Source organism: Artemia franciscana, chromosome 3, assembly GCF_032884065.1.
Source record: "Artemia franciscana chromosome 3, ASM3288406v1, whole genome shotgun sequence".
Classification (NCBI taxonomy): Eukaryota; Metazoa; Arthropoda; class Branchiopoda; order Anostraca; family Artemiidae; genus Artemia; species Artemia franciscana.
Genome location: NC_088865.1, coordinates 5,178,672 through 5,195,565, shown reverse-complemented (window position 1 = coordinate 5,195,565; position 16,894 = coordinate 5,178,672). Strand labels below are relative to the sequence as shown.

The following is a 16,894-nucleotide window of genomic DNA, read 5'->3' as shown; positions in this document are numbered from 1 at the left end:
TCTAAGAGCAAAAAGGTGCCGGAGGGCAGCTTGCCTCTAGGTCTTTTTTCCCCAAATGTATATTATGATCATTTTGAGATAGCCGTTTTGTTGAAATAGTCCTAAGGTCAAATAACAAGGCTTTCGGGTTTAAAATTCCCCCAGGCAAGGGCTGTAAGTTACACAAGTTGCTTATTGTTAACATATAAGATTTGAATGGAGGGTGTGGTCCCACAAACTTCGGAGAATGCTCATTCATTTGGAAATTGAAAGTTTCTGTACCCTTGTTAAGAGTCAAAGGTGATTGAAGGGTAAGTGACTGACTGCCTTTTTTTCCCAAATGCATCAGATCAAAATGTGTAGATAGCCATTCTCTTCAAAGTGGTTCAAATGTCAAATAACTGTGCCTCCAGGGTTGACACACTTTTCACTTCAGTCTTCAGATTAAGGGCTGTAAGTTATGCATTTTGCACATTGTAAACATACAAAGATTTTGAATGGAAAAAAGGGCATGTTTGATCTTGGATCTGCAAAAATTCTTCGAATATTAAGGTGAAACATTAAGACTCGAAAATGCTTAGATGGATGCCGAAAACAATCAAAACACACTTTGTGCTTGCTGGTTGTGAAAACGGAATATAAACAATATCTAAGGAATGACTGAGGGTATTAAGTTGAAAATCTCCAAATATAGCGTGAAGATTTTGAAGAAAGGTTTGAGGGCAACCCTCCCTCCCCCTAGCTTTTTTGATGCCCTTCTGCTCAGCACAAATCAAAACTTGGAAAAGGAAGTTAGTTCAAAACAGTCAAAAGCTCTAGTTACTATGCCTGCGGAGATTCAATACCTCCATAGTCCGAAGGGGAAAGATTGTAAATTATGCAATTTACCCTTTTTTACATGATGAATTTGCCATTAGGAAAAGAAGGATGTTTGATTTTAGGTGTGTTTGAAAAGGCTAACGCTATTAAGGTGAAACTTTGGGGAATGTTTGGGAAAGGGGTATATTAAACTAAATCTAAAGATACTGTATGCATCCTGTTTATCAAGAATATGTATCTGCAATATCACAAGAATACCCGAGGGCACTGAATTAAACTCTCAGGACATGTTAAGGATGATTTTAAGAAGTAGTTGGACACAGCCCCCTTTCATTCCTTTTTTGCTGCCCTCCCTCCAAAGGTATCTAATCAAAAATTTTCAATGGCCATCTTGTTCAAAATAGTTGAAAAGTAAAGGAACTATATATCCAAGGATGACTTAACCCCCATATCCCCTGGGCCAAGTGTTGTAAATTATATCAGTTGGTCATTGCTTACATACAAGGATGGTTATTGGGAAATGGGGGAATGTTTGATTTTAAATCTCCAAAAAGACTGAGGATATTAAGATAAAACTCTTGGAAAATATTGAGGGGGATGTCAAACAAAATCTAAGGACACTATGTGTAAGTGGGTTTTTTAAAGGACACGACTGCAATATCTAAGGAACAGTTGAGGGTATTAAGTTGAAACTTCAAAGGTATTTTGAGAGGGATTTTGAAAAAGGAACTAAGGGAAACCTTCCCCTTGTGCTTTTAGATGCCCCCACCCCTATTAACACTGATAGAGATCTTAAAAATCCATTTTATTTGAAATAGCCACAATGTCTAATAGCTATGCCTCTGGGGACGCCATGCCCCCGCAGCCCCCGAAGCGAGGAACTATTACAGCCGCAAATGACGCTGGTTGCAACTGCAATTTCGACTGCACCCAACTGCGACAACTTGCAACTGCTTCTACTTCTATTCTTGACTTCTGTCAGAGAATGTTGGGCGGGAAGTTAACTTTGAAACTTTATTGTTGAGAGGAAAATCAGTTCGATGTTTTGATACTTCGATGAGGCTTTGGTGACAAAAAAAAAAAAAAAATATTGAAACAGGGAACGTTGAAAAAATAAAAACTTTGGTAATTTTATTAGCTGTTTCCAAAGTCTGTTCAAGACATATAGTTTTCAATAAAAGCCAAATTGGGTAAGCAACAACTACCTCATTTGGTATTTGCATATAAATTATTCTTAAGGTCTTTCTAAAACCCCATCTAATAAACTTTTTGCAGCTTCAAGGCCGTGGGCATCTCCCACTTGGTGCCTTCTCTCCAAAAAAGAGAAATGAAGCTAAGAAATTGTATTATGGCCACCAGATGAGAATTTTAACATTAAAGTATATAAGTCAGCTATGCACCAGTAATGCTCTGGAGGATCTTTATCCTTTTTAATATTAAGTCAACAGCAGGTATATGCTTCCTTCTTATGGAGCTGGGCTTCCAAGGCTCAAAATGACACTTCATTTCATCTGATCAACTGATCTTCACGAGCTCCGAAAGTGAAAGGCTATATAAATTGCTTTTAGATTGCTCTAAAGTGATCGGATATCTCAGAATTTTTGCAGAAATATAATTTGCCGAATATAGCTTGCAAAACTATGTATGTCTTGAAACATCCGTGGAAAGGACTAATAAAATTAAAACTAAACATTTGATATATAATGTTATTAACTGCTTAAAGATCAATTCTGTAACTGTAATTCTGTTAAGTTAAAATTCTGTAACTGTAACAGACTTGCTGTAACTGTAAGTTTTTTTTCAATGTTATAGATATAAAATAAAACATCTGTAATAAAATTTGTTTTTAGTAAAGTGCAAATGACGGAGCATGCTGTAAACTTTTACGGTTAAGGGAGAGGGAAGGGTCAAAATCCTGTTTGTAGTTGTTTTGTTCGTTTTATTTTGACTTGAATATTCAATTTAATTTTTACTTGTTTTAAGATTTATTTATTCAACTATAGATGAATAAATTTTAGTGTCTAATAAATATAAATAATATATTAGTGTCCGATATCTTTATGTTTTCTATGATTGCTTGTTTAATTTCTGTTTGTTTTGAGTTTCATTTATTTGTTAATAGTAATATTCTATTTTTTTCAGTCTGAATGAATATAGGACTTTGTTTCCGCTGGAAGTTTAACATGATTCTTTACTTGTCTTTGAAAAAATTTCTTTTGTCGAACGTTTTTTTTTAATTAATTTCTGTTCGTTTTTGATTGCTGAAAATTTGTAACTTTAGCTCAATACCCTTAGCCTTTTCGGAGCTACCCAGGATCAAATACCCCCCCCCCCTTTTCCAGGTTTTAAATTAATGCCCGCTGGCCTTAAGTTTAGTATGGCTCTTTACTTTTCTTTGAAAACAACCTTAAAATTAATTTCCGTATGTTTTTGATTGACAAAGTTTCAAGTTTTCAGCTTTCCCAATTTCAACATCAAAGTTCTTTTTAACATCAAAGTTTCCATCAAAATTTCAAAACATCAAAGCTATGTTTTTTTTTTTTTTTTCAACGTTAAAGTCTCGAAGTTCAACACCCCCCTTGACATTTCATGAAAGTAGTTGTATTTAGATGTATTTGCAGTTGTAAGCAGTTGCAGTCACAACCAGTCTCATTTGCAGTCGCAATTGTAGTAGTAGTAGTAGTGGCCCTGGAAGTTTCAAGTGAATACCCTTACCCGTTCTTGAGGTACTGTAGATATATCTTTTTTATAACTTGGTAGTAGTTAGTTGTCTCGATTTAGCTTAAGATACGTCTCAACAATTCCCGAAATTTTGTCTCAATAACCTTAGCCTTTCCAGAGCTACCCAGAATCTAACATTCCCCCTTTTCTGAATCATAAATCCTGCGTGTGAAAAATGGGTAAATTACATAATTTATATTCTTTGTCTAGAGAGCACAGCATTCCCAGAGGTAGGCTATAGCAACTAGATGTTGGGACTGTTTTGAATAAAACGGCTTTTAAAGATTTCAATCAGTGACAAGGGAGCATCTAAAAGGGATGAGAAGGGGAATGGGCTGGATTGCCCTTTATTCCTCTTTCAACATACCCCTCAATATGTATTTACAATTTAAACTTAATACCCTTAGCCGTTCCTTAGACATTCTGATGTGTAATATTAGGTAAAGCTTCAACTTAGAATTCATACTGATTATAACAGCCTGCCATCAAATTTGCGAATATATTTAATATAACTAAAGTACTGAATGAATGAAAATAAAACGTGAATAATGTTTTCTTAGAGACGAAATTAAGAAGATCATGAATGAATAATTAAAAAGTGAAGCGAAGGAATAAAAAAAAAATCATTTTTGATACTTTTAACGATAACTGATTAAATCATATGACTAATTCCGTGTGAATTGGTATTCAAATCTCTATCTAGACAAATCAATTTCAATTTAGAACTGAAAACAAACATTAAAGCGATCAAAATCAATGATTATAAGAAAAATATATTACAACACAATCTATTCTTTATCCTCGAGTCCTCTACTATCTACGTCTTTACCAGGAAATTAATTTGCCGCTTATACGAATTAGGGTAAGGGGGAAATGTTTTTTTTTATTCTAAGGGGAAGTGATTTTTTGTTTATTTCTTTTTAATAACAGGGCTAAAAAAAGGTATTTTACAAAATATAGTGGGGGGTGGCAAAAAAATCTAGGTGGGCACATGCCCTCCCAATTGAAACTAATTCGACGATCCAACGACAATGCTCTCATAATCACTGCAGTTCTTTCCATTGGCCTAATCTCTCCTCCTTTTATTTGTGTCAAAACATTACTCTGAGGTAGGGATGCACGAAAATAAAGCGCAGCGACATCTGCGGCTCGAAGACATGCACGAACAAGCATCACAGCGAATCCCCAATGAAAATATTCGGCAAAGAAATCTGCGATTGGAATCAATGGGACAAGGATAATCACATCAAATAATAAATGAAATAAGCGGCAGCGAGAGAAGCATCAGTGAGAACAACGAGTACCAAGAGAAAGCAATTCCTATGAAATGGATGATTCTTTGATTTGTTAATTGGACCTTTGCATAGGCATAGTTTTAGCTTAATTTTGTTGCTTCTCCACCCACGCTTCTTTTTTTCAAGTTCGAAGCCCACTGCTACCAAAAACTGCAAATGTGTATTTGAAGGCCTTTTCCATTAAAATTTCAATTTTCAATTTTTCCAAATCTGTAAGATATTGTTCCGTAAGTTTTTCTTAACCGGTTTAAACAATTAATTTCACTCTCACTTTACCTGGTATTTTAAGAAAGAAAAACCCTACCAACAAAGACCTGCCGGCATATGCCAACCATCAGATGTTTTAAATTCCCTTCGAAATCTTAAAAAAAAACTTTACAATAAAAATACTTTACTATCCGGGATTTTAGTTGGGGGGGGGGTGCTTTTTTCGGGGGGCTTATAAATTTTCTTAAAAACACATCACAAATTTGATTACATGTATTTTTGTTACGATTTTACGAGGCAGGCAAAAATTTCGGGGAGGGGTTCAAACCCTGAGAGGGGGGAGGGGTATCCCCCCCTCTGGGATACGGTCTTAATTGTTCCATTCACTAGAAGAATGATACTTTGAGGGCCGAAAGGCATACGACAGACTCACGGCTCAATTGTTTTCTCATCATTGGCCCCTCACTAAAAGCACAATAATACATTCAAGGTCAAAAGTTTATGATAGACCCAAAGCTGTATTATTTCTTTCTGCCCACCTCGTAAAAAAAAAGTGAACATCATTAAAATGATGACCCTAGGGTGATATTATGAACTCACCGTCTCCGTATACTCTCCATACTCTTTCTAGAGTTGGCCGTAAATTATGGGTTTAAGGGAGGGTGAGCAATGAAGCTAAATCTCATAGAAGTTATTTCTGTTGGTGGAAGCTGTTTTTTACATATAAAAACATGCGCAGAAATTATCGCTGACAGTTTATAATTAAGTAAGTAAGGTTCAATATGTCATTCAAGTAAATAGTCGTGATGAACCCAAAATCAACAAGGGCACATTGAAGATGTTGCAGAATGCAAATATTTGCTTAATTGAACAGGAATGGGTTTTATCAACAGAAAACGAGATAAGATATTTTGTATGAGAAGGCGTAAGTTACTCATTATGTGATAGTGTACAAAACTACCTTACATGTAAACTATGTGTATAGAGAGCTGTTTTTAATGCAAAGTTGAAGTTTTCGTTCATATTCCTTAAAAATTTCTCTTAAATATTTCTTATGGTATGACTAGTGGGTATTTAACTATCTTATTCTATACTGAGCAAATATTGGTTTATTTATGTGCATGGGAACTATATTAGAGTGTCATAATGGAGAGGAAAGCAATATTAAGAACTCAGAATAGTAATCTAAGGTTATGTATTAGGTTTTCAATAGCGTAGTTTTACGTGATAACTACTAACTGTATATAGCTTGGTAATTGTTGAAAATCACTGAAAAAAATCCTTGCTGGCGTGGGAGTTAAACCCAAGATTCCCCAGTGACTAGCCGGAGTTTCCAACCCTGGACCAACACTCCTACCTAGCGACCCTTTTATTGCTTTTACTGTGGACTTCAGAATTTGTAATCTTGCGACTTTACAGACTTCATAGTTTCAAATCGTGTTTATTTTTGTTGCTTTGATACTACCATATTATGTTGTTGAATGCCACCATGTTTAAATAGAGCTGCTCCGTTGTAGAAAATATTCGAACCTTTTTCTGTAAAATTATTTATTTTTGTATATATTACATATTTTAAATATACAATATATACAAGTCACATTTTTAATATATGAAATTAAATGTATATTTTTTTATATTTCTAAAATATTTTCAAATATAGAAGCCTTTTGACAAAAAATTCAATAACTTCGTTAATTTTATTTGACAAAAAATTAAAAGATACATTCATAAATACAGCATCGAACACCATCTTAATATTTCAAGCTAAATACCCTAAGTTTTCATTGAACCTTAGTGATACCATGTTCTAGTTAATTCTTTATTTTTTCTTGAAGATAATATTTTCTTCATATTTTTAATTTTTTCCAGACGGTTCAATTACAAAAGGGAGTTATTAGCTATTCATATGTGCATATAGCTTTAAATTTAGTTTTTTCTGCAAAAGTGCATTCAGAAAAGTCGACTTTTCTCTAAACATATTTGGAAAACAAATCTAATCCTTCTATATCCAGACATTTCTAGAATTGGAGACTGGGGCTTGGAACCTTTCTTGGCAAGATAACCTTTTTTGACCTCTTTGAATGACCTGATCATAGAGCTGTTTTAGGTGTCACCCACTTTCCACTATCTGGTGTACGCCTAAAATTGCCGAGTATGCCACAAAGTTTCACCATGCGTGGCACAGTCTCGGCAACGCTCGGTACAGTCACGCCACTCTTGGCACGTTTTTACAATGCTTGGCACATTCCACTCGGTATACGCGATTTTTCAAAAGTTAGCTCCCTTTGAAGTTGTAGCAGAATCGGGCTCTGGCGTATATCCATTGGAAAATCCTCCTTACCCGCAGAAAACCCTCACTGGAAGATTCCCTCCCGGAAAATTACCCCTTGAAAATTCTCCGCTCTGGGAATTCCCCCCGTAAAACTCCACCCTGAAAAAAAATCTTCCGTAGAAAATTTGCCCAGAAATTTTTACCCCGCCCCCTCTCTGAATACTCCTCACTGGAAAATTTTCCATACATGTAAATTGAGCGGCCAAAGGGAAATTCAGACAGATAAATAGAATGAAGAAAAATATTTATGGGCTTTAGGGTTTTACGGTTAGGGGAGGCGGAAAGGGCTGGTAGGCAATCTCCAGTTTATCGTGGTTTTCGTTCCTTTAAGTTGGGCTTAAATCTTCAACTTCATTTTTACTCGTTTTAATACTTGTCTATTCATATACATTTTTAAATGTTATCTTTATGTTTGCCGTGAACGTTTATTCTAATTTCTTCTCGTTTTTTCAATAATTTTTATAGCCTTTGATAAGTGAAACTAAACTTAATGACACTTGTATATTCGGAATCAGCGTAATAATCCGATTCTTTTGATATATCTATTGACATCAAAAGTCAATTTTTCAGAGCTTCGGTTACTATTGAGCCGTGTTGTTCCTTACTTACAGTTCGTTACCACGAACTGTTAAATGGTCTTCTGTAAATTTCTGTGTTTTAAGATATGGTGTATAATTTTTTTTAAAGCAGCTTAACTTTTACGAATTTGTACTTATACTTGGATATTGTGTAATGACGTGATGTAAACGTCATTAAAAGAGAATACGTCGTACATTTAAATTGTTTTAGTGCAGGTTACCTTTTGCCAGTTGTACAATATACTCGGATGTTTTCTGAATGGGCATACAAGTCTTGCAGTTTGTCCTACAGCGTAATTCAACACCGTTTCTGAATCTATCAATCGTTCTGGTAATGCTGAAAAACAAATGTCAGATAATTATAATGAAAAATATATTTCTTTTACTAGATAGAAAAACAAATTGTGCTGATATAAAAAAAAAATTGTCAAAGTTTTTAAAAATCGTAAGAATAATGAAAAAATCATAGCTAGAGTTATATTTTTGGTTTGTCTGGATAATAAAGGCTGCTATCTAATACTCTCGTGTAAAAAAGTGCAGCTTATTTCCATCGGTTTATTTTGTGATTAAATAAAAAAAAAACAAGTCTTTTTAACTGAAAGTAAGGAGCGACATTAAAACTTAAAACGAACAGAAATTACTTCGCATATGAAAGGGTCTGCTCCCTCATCAGCGCCCCGCTCTTTACGCTAAAGTTTGACTCTTTCTCTCAACTCTACTTTTAAAACAGTAAAAAAAAAAATTAGCGTACAGAGCGGAGCGTTGATGAGGGAGCAGACCCTTTCATATACGAATTAATTTCTGTTCGTTTCAAGTTTCACTGTCGCTCCTTACTTTCAGTTAGAAAACTTGTTTTTTTATTTCATTTTTGAACGTTTTCGAATTAATGCATGTTTCGATTTTGGCTCTCCGCAGATGAATAATTAAAACGAAATTTGCATATTTATTTTTTTGGCTAAATGGCTTTCTCATAGATTTGATCGAATGATTTCGAGAAAAAAGGAGCGGGTAGGAGGCCTAATAGCCTCCAGTTGTTTGGCTACTTAAAAAGGCAACTAGATCTATTAATTTTTTACGAACGTTCTTATTAGTAAAAGACATACGTAATTTACAAATTAGCTTACGTAACGAACTTCTGTGCTCTCATGTTTTTATTACGTACTAGCTGTTGGGGTGGCGCTTCGCGCCACCCCAACACCTAGTTGGTGGGGCGCTTCGCGCCCCCCCAAGCCCCCCCGCGCGCGTAAGTCGTTACGCGCCATATTAGTTACGCGCCATTGTAGTTGTGTCCCTGTGTCCCACCTGTGAATATAGATAGATTTATATATGTGTTTCAAACTACGTAAAAATTGCGAATATACAACATTTTTGGCTTTCCCACTACTGGGAGCTTTCCGTTTCCAATTGCCAGCAATTGATCTGAAAATGTTTGACCAGAGTCATCGTTTTGCAATCGGACACGCATATTTGTAGTTAATTTTAATATTTTTACGTGTGCCCATAAATTAGAATTTTTCAGGCAAGCATTCATTTCGTCTGCAGGAGTTAAACTACGTAAAAATTGCGAATATACAACATTCTTGGCTTTCCCATTGTCTGTGCATATACAAAGCCGTATGTACTAATAATGACGTCATATGCAAACGCTCTTTTTACAAACAAACATGCATACACACAACTCGTTTTTATATAGATAGATAGATAGATAGATACAATACAAATTAACTGCGTAAAACTTGCGAATATACAACATTTTTCGCTGTCCAATTGTCGCTGCATATAAATAGATTGTCAGGTTTACCGACCCTCGAACATGCAACGCACAATTGTCCATGGGAAAAACAATCAGTATTAAGATCTATACCACATTTTTCTAATGATTGACCTTGAGCTTTGTTAATGGTGATTGCAAATACTAATCGAATTGGGAATTGCAATCTTTTAAATTGAAAAGGCAGATCCGTTGGAATCATGGGAATGCGAGGAATAAGAACAGCCTCACCCTCAAAAGGCCCTGTCAAGATTGTGGCCTCTATTAGGTTTTCCATTGTTTTTTTTTACGGCAAGTCGCGTGCCATTGCAAAGCTTTGGTGGGTTGATATTTCTTAAAAGTATTATTGGTACGCCTATTTTTAGTTGTAGCACGTGTGGTGGAAAACCTGAAAGATCTATGGAATTTAAAAATTCAGATGGATAATTAACCGCTTCATTTGGTTCCAAAACTGTGTCGACTGACTTGTAAAGGACTGCCTGGTCTCGAATCTTGGTCAAAACAATATTGTTGATTTCGTGGACGTCTATATTTTTGGGTGCGAGAATCGCTCTTTCACTTAGCCATTTATTATTATTATAATTTTTTAGAATATTCGGAAATACTTTTTCAATCAATTCATTTTTGGACGTCACTAAATTACAGAAATCAGCAGGTAGTTGTATACGTCCTGAAATTGAGTCTATCGTATCATAAATGTCTTTTTGTTCCGACGTTAACTTGGAAATGTTATTTTGTACATACGACAATAGATCATTCGTACTGTAACTTTTTTCACAATCCAATTCTACACATGTCGAAACAGCAGCGATACGGTTAGGTGAAGGCATTCCCAAATCCTGAAGAGGTTTGTTTGCCATACGTACGCACAAATCTTCTATAATAACTAAAGTGTAGTTATAAATTTCTGATGTAAAATCAAAAGTCATATCTGACGTCTCTAACTGTTTTCGATGGAGTATATCTTCGGACATTTTTGACTTATATTTTTCCCATAACTCTGTAGGAGCTGATGGAGAGCAAGTTGTTAAAATGATGGCAAACAATGCACGAATTTGAATTGGGGTTGACGTTTCACACTAATGGGGAATATGGAACAACCCACTGGTTATCTACTTCAATGGTGGTACCGTTGCCATTGTAGGTTCTTCAGTCATTTTACAATTAGAAAGTTCTCTTTCAACGGTCTTCTTACAATTAAAAATTTGTCTTTGAACGATATTCTTAAATACCTGTGTCCTGGTCGTCATTTATATTCCCTGTGTCCCGGTCGTCATTTGTGTCCCGGTATCCCAGTCTGTAATTTCTCTTTGAGTGTCCCGGTCGTTATTTATATTCCCTCTGTCCCGGTCGTCATTTGTGTCCCGGTCTGTAATTTCTCTTTGAGTGTCTTTTCTTTTTAGTATTTTTTAGTTTTTTACATTTTTTCTTTTTTCAGTTTTCTTTTTCTTCTTTATTTTTCAGCTTCACTATGAAATACATATCGCCGAACCTTTGTTTTTTTAACTAAAATCTGGTAGGCATTGATGACCTTATCCAAGTCAAAATCCCAAACCCAATCATCATCGCTATCATTTTCAGTTTTGATATGTTTTGACTCTCGCTGTCCAGGTGGATCTTCATCTAACTGCGCGGTTTTGCGTTCTTTAGCCTCAAGCCTGTTTCCTTGCTGTTCTTTTGATTCCTCGGCACGCTTTCTTTTCTGACTTTCTCTATCAGCAGCAAGTTTTTTGGCATAGACTCTTTGAGCATCTTCATCGGCTTTTGCCATTGTAAGTTCATCAGTCATTTTAAACTTAAACATTAATAGATTTCTACGTGAACATATATGTCTTAAATATCTTTAATGACGTCACCGTCATAGCAAAAATGACGACAACTAACTTCATGACGTCAGCCGACACAGAAACATGACGTCACCTGATCCACAGACAGACACACAGACAGACAACTTATTTTTATATATATAGATATGAGGGGGTTCACCCCCTCGTCAATACCTCGCTCTTTACACTAAAACTTAAATTTTGTTCCAATCCCTTAAGAATGACCCCTGAATCACAAAGGCCGTAGAATAAATAGTTGAAATTAACTATAAATACTTTGACGTAAAAAGCGAGGTATTAGGAGGTGGTGAGCCCCTCATATGCGTAATAATTTCTGTTCGTTTTAAATTTTAATGCTGCTCCTTACTTTCCGTTGAAAAAACCTTTTCATATTTATTTTTTCATTGTTTTTTTTTAAATAATGCTAGAAAATCCTGCGCTACCTTTATGGAAATTTTCTTCCCCCATGACAAACTCCTCCATGGAAAGCTCCTTCCCCCAATATATGCCCCTCTTCTTAACCCCTCCCCGCTAACAGAAAATCCCCCTGAAAACGTCTGTACACTTCCCAATAACCATTACTATGTGTAAGCACTGGTCAAAGTTCGTTGTAGCCCCTCCCACGGGGACTGTGGGGGAGCAAGTCGTCCCCAAAGACATAGTTATAAGGTTTTTCGACTATGCTGAATAAAATGATTATCTCAGAATTTTGATCCGGTGACTCTGGGAAAATAATTAGCGTGGGAGGGGGCCTAGGTGCTCTCCAATTTTTTGGCCACTTAGAAAGAGCACTAAAACTTTTCATTGCCGTTAAAATGAGCCGTCTTGCAACATTCTAGGACCATTGGGTCTATACGATCACGCATCTATGATCTGGCTTCTGGCAAAAATACAAAATTCTAGATTTTTGTGGATAGGAGCTTGAAACTTTCACATAACTCTGATACCCTGAATCTGATGGAGTGATTTTCGTTAAGATTCTCCGACTTTTAGTGGGTGTTTCCCCCTATTTTCTAAAATAAGGCATATTTTCTCAGGCTCTTAACTTTTGATGGGTACGACTAAACTTGATGAAACTTATATATTTAAAATCAGCAATAAAATAAAATTCATTTTATGTGAATACTAGTATTAAAATTCTGTTTCTTAGAGCTTCGGTTTCTATTGACCCGGTTCGCTCCTTATCTACAGTTCGTTACCATGAACTGTTTGATAAGATTTTGCTCCAAACTTAAGATGTGCAAAGATATGAAATCTAATCCCAAAAGAGCTGAAATGTAGGATCTCTCTTGCTTTAGTTAAGAAAAGCGTAATAAATCGAGCAATAAAATTACAAAAGAATTATTTAGTTCAGTTTTGGTAAACTAAATAGCTTCAGATTAGTTCAAATAAAATAGATTTATAATAAAGTTACAAAAACAAGAATTTTGTGGATTTCATAATTAGAATGAAATAATTGGTGTTTTTATGGGCGTTTTCCTCTAGGGGTAAGAGTTGGAAGGTATTTCCATATGGAAACACCATAAAGGTATTTCAGTTGGAAGTATAGCACCAGTGACTTCTCTCCGTATTATATTCGAATTTAAAAATTGTGATAATCGGCTTCTAGGATTGGATTGAGTATTTTGATTATGCGAGATTTTGTGTTTTTATTTGCTAGCCCACAGAGATTGAAAGTTGAAAAAAAAATTAATTACAAATCTTTGCGGAGTTCAATCACCTGGTCTATGTGCATTTAAAAGGAACTCAAAATACCTGATTTTTCTGAAGTTCTATGTTTCTGGTTTCTGGTTTCTGGTGCAACCAAACTTAATAATGAAATAAACCATAAATGCCAACTGACATTTAAATTCATCGAGTAGAAACCCTGGAAAATAGAAAGCACTATAGTAATTAACAGCATTAAATACACTATGAAAATATAACTTAATCTTTCTAGCTCATGTCCTTAACCAGGTTTTATTTCCCGCCTCTCTGCAGTCTCCCTTCCTTGAGCTCAATTCTCACCTCGCTGAATTCGTCGAATGTCGTTAATTTCGAAACAAGCGCTAATTAGTTGGGGCAGAAATGTATATTCTCAATTGGTGTGATTTTATTGCTAAGGATTTATCCAAATTCGGTTAAATCTACTTATAATAAAATTGAAAAGGTTAGGCAAATATTTCTAAAATGTGTATACCAACAATACCCTGTCTTAGCATATCATAATACATTAGTATTTCCTACGTATCTGATCTCGTAGATCTCCCTCTTAGCAACCATGTATTTCTTAAAAAGTTAAAAATAAGTGGAACTAAACTTTAATGAAATTAAGTAGAAAAACAAATTTTCAACTGAAAATAAGGGGCAATATATTGAAACTTAAAACGAAAAGAAATTATTCTGCATATGGGAGATTTGTTCCTCCTCAACACCTCGTTCTTTATGATAAAGTTTTTTAGTACTCTTATAAAAAGCTTTTTATTGTTCTAATTGAACGAACCTTGCGTTTCAGAAGTCATTATTAAACATTTGGGACATAAATCAATCTTTAGCTTAAAGAACGTGATATTGAGGAGGGGCGACATCCCTCATATACGTAGTAATTTCTGTTCGTTATAAGTTTTAATGTTGCTCCTTGCTTTCAATTGAAAAAACTTGTTTTTTATTTAATTTCTGATCGTTTTTACAAATAACCCCACGAAAAAATCCCTCCCCCCACGGTTATATTCTCTAGACAATGCAATCCTGATAAAAATTTATCCCGGACATTTGCCCCTAATATTTCCATGTGTAATATTTAGTCGGCAAAGAGAAAGCAAGACATTAACAGAATTTCGTATAGGAATTCTGGCAAATTCCCTCAGTGTAAAATTTCCCCTGAAAAATTCACCCCCTTGAAACTTTCCTTCCCATGGAAAATTCTCCTCTTAGAAAATCCCCCAGGATAAATTTACCCGTCCCCCTGAAAACAATGTGCATACTTTCCAATAACAAATACTATACGTAAACAACGGGCAAATTTTATAACTTAAGGACTTTTCCCCAGAAGCTCTGGGGGGGGGTCATGATATTTTCCAAGGCATATTCATTTGTTCTTTCAACTACGTTAAACAAAATGACTATCTCAAAATTTTGATCTAACAATTTGGTGAAACAAAGGGGGATGAGTGGGTGGCCTAGTTGCCCTCAAATCTTTTTGGCCACTTAAAATGGGCACTAGAACTTTTAATCTACGTCAGAATGAACCTTCTCGTAATATTCTAGGACCACTGGGTCGATACAATCACCCCTGGGAAAAAAAAAATAAACACGCATCCGTGATCTTTCATCTGGCAAAAAAAGAGAGCAAAAAACAAAATTCCACATTTTTGCAGACATGATTTTAAGACCTCCGCAGTAGGGTTCTCTGATACCTGAATCTGATGGTGTCATTTCATTAAGATTATAAGACGTTTAGGGGTGTTTCCACCCATTTTGAAAATCAGGCAAATTCCCTTCGGTTCGGAGCCTGCAAAATACCCTACAACTCACAGATAATACCCTCCCACCGGAAAACACCCCCAAGAAAATGTCTCCCTCATCGAAAACATACCCCCAAGAAAATATCCCCCCACAGCTGGATGGTCTCCAATCACTTTTGACTTATGAGACAAGGACTAGAACACTCAATTTCTGGTCTTATGAGAACCCTCCGAAGTTTCTACGACCGTTAGGCGGATGTTTGAACATGGAAGGGATAGTCTTCTTCCTACATGGAATAAAATCTGCTCATTTTTTAGTTGAATGTTATTCTTTACTTTCGTATTTATATTTCGTATGTGTTTTAAAGTTTTGTACCCCCCCCCCAAAAAAAAAGACTCCTCTTAAGCAAAAGTCCTTGTTGCGGTCTCTGGGGGTTATACATCAATTTATACCTCCGCCCTCCCCTCGTCTCTCTTTAAAACTAGTTCTGTACTTATATGAAGGATCAAATACTTCTGGGATGTTTTGGCATTAAAATGCACCCTTTGAGGAATCTCTTTCTCACCTTAACTGTAGAACATTCAGCCCAACTGTGGAAGTTAAAGTGCCCTTTGAAGTTTTGTAATTTGTCCATTGCTTATAGGTAGCATTTACTATTGGGAAACATGTAGATACTTTTCGTGGGGGATGTTTCTGCAGGGAGATGGGGGACTGTCTAAGTGAATTTTTAATGGGGAGAATATTTCGGGAAGAATGTCCTTTCAGCGAGGATCAAATTGTCCGGCAAGATATTATGACGAAAAATGTGCTGCTAGGCGACACCTCCCTTCGTATTGCACCAAAATGTTTTTAGCCGTTATTGTAATCCTTTATTTAACCTAAGCTATTTACTTCTTAATGCAGTGATCTATTATTAAAGAGGGGTGATAGATCATTGTACAGGGAGGGGGTAAGCTACCTAAAGGAGTACATTTCAGTGGCCCAATGTTCTAAGCTCCACTGAGTCTTCAGATGAAAACTAAATTAGTCTTTGGGACTTGTTGTCTAATTCTTCTTTGTTTCCTCTGATACATAAAGCTTGTCCCTTTGTTATTGGTGCTTGTTCGAAGGCGGGGGGGGGGGTAGAAGTGTCCTAGTAGTGACCAAGTGGATTCGGGTTATTTTTAATGAATAAAAATATACGCCAGAAACATTTTTATGCGAAAAGAAGGATAATGTCGCCCTGAAAAATCTTTGGGGATATCAACCACATTTTCAATTGAAAAATCTTACCAGAAAACTTGATCCCTGTTAAAAAACTTCCCCTGGACAATTGCACTATAAATTATATAATGTACAAAATGTAAAAATGTACATCCAAAAAGGAAGAAAGACGAATAAAAAGCATTCTGTAGTAGAATTAAGGGTAATTCTTCTCAAAAATTTTCCCCACAAGAAATTCCCCCAGATAATCTCCTCCGTAGGAAAACCCCGTGAAAAATGTTCGAATTTTTTCCAATAATAGATATTATTTGCAAGTGATGGAGAAAATATAAAGGTTAAAAAGGCACTTAAACTTTTACAATGGAGTTTTCTAATGGTTTTGTAGTTAGGGAGGGGGGATAACTCAAAGGGTACATTTTAGTGTCAAAATTTTCCGGCTTTTATTTAGCCTTTAGATAAAAACTAGTTCGAAGGGAGAGATAAGAGGAGGTTGGAGGTAAAATTGATGTATCATCCCCGGGCCATAACCAAGACTGTTGTTTGAGGGGGGTTGCAATTAAACTTAAAAAACGCATCGAAAAATGTGAAGTTGTTCTTTAATCCTTCTTGATTTTCGAGAATATTTCTGGTCTACGTTATAACGAAATTATAGCGAATTTATTCTGTATAGGAGGGGGACTGTTGCTTCCTCGTTCCCAACCCCACATAATAGTTTGAGA

General features: G+C 35.7%; 1 protein-coding gene across 3 annotated transcripts in view; it reads right to left on the bottom strand.

Annotated features, from left to right (window-relative positions):
* Positions 1–16,894, bottom strand: part of LOC136024796 (fibroblast growth factor receptor-like 1) — a 71,376-nt gene that overhangs the window by 34,842 nt on the left and 19,640 nt on the right. For all 3 annotated transcript variants that reach the window (XM_065700264.1, XM_065700263.1, XM_065700265.1), the window contains exons 2-3: positions 13,284–13,395; positions 8,153–8,268 (exon numbers count right to left, since the gene is read on the bottom strand). In XM_065700264.1, coding sequence (XP_065556336.1) covers positions 8,153–8,268; positions 13,284–13,383 — 216 coding nt within the window. In that variant the 5' untranslated portion in view covers positions 13,384–13,395. The remainder of the gene's footprint in view (positions 1–8,152; positions 8,269–13,283; positions 13,396–16,894) is intronic.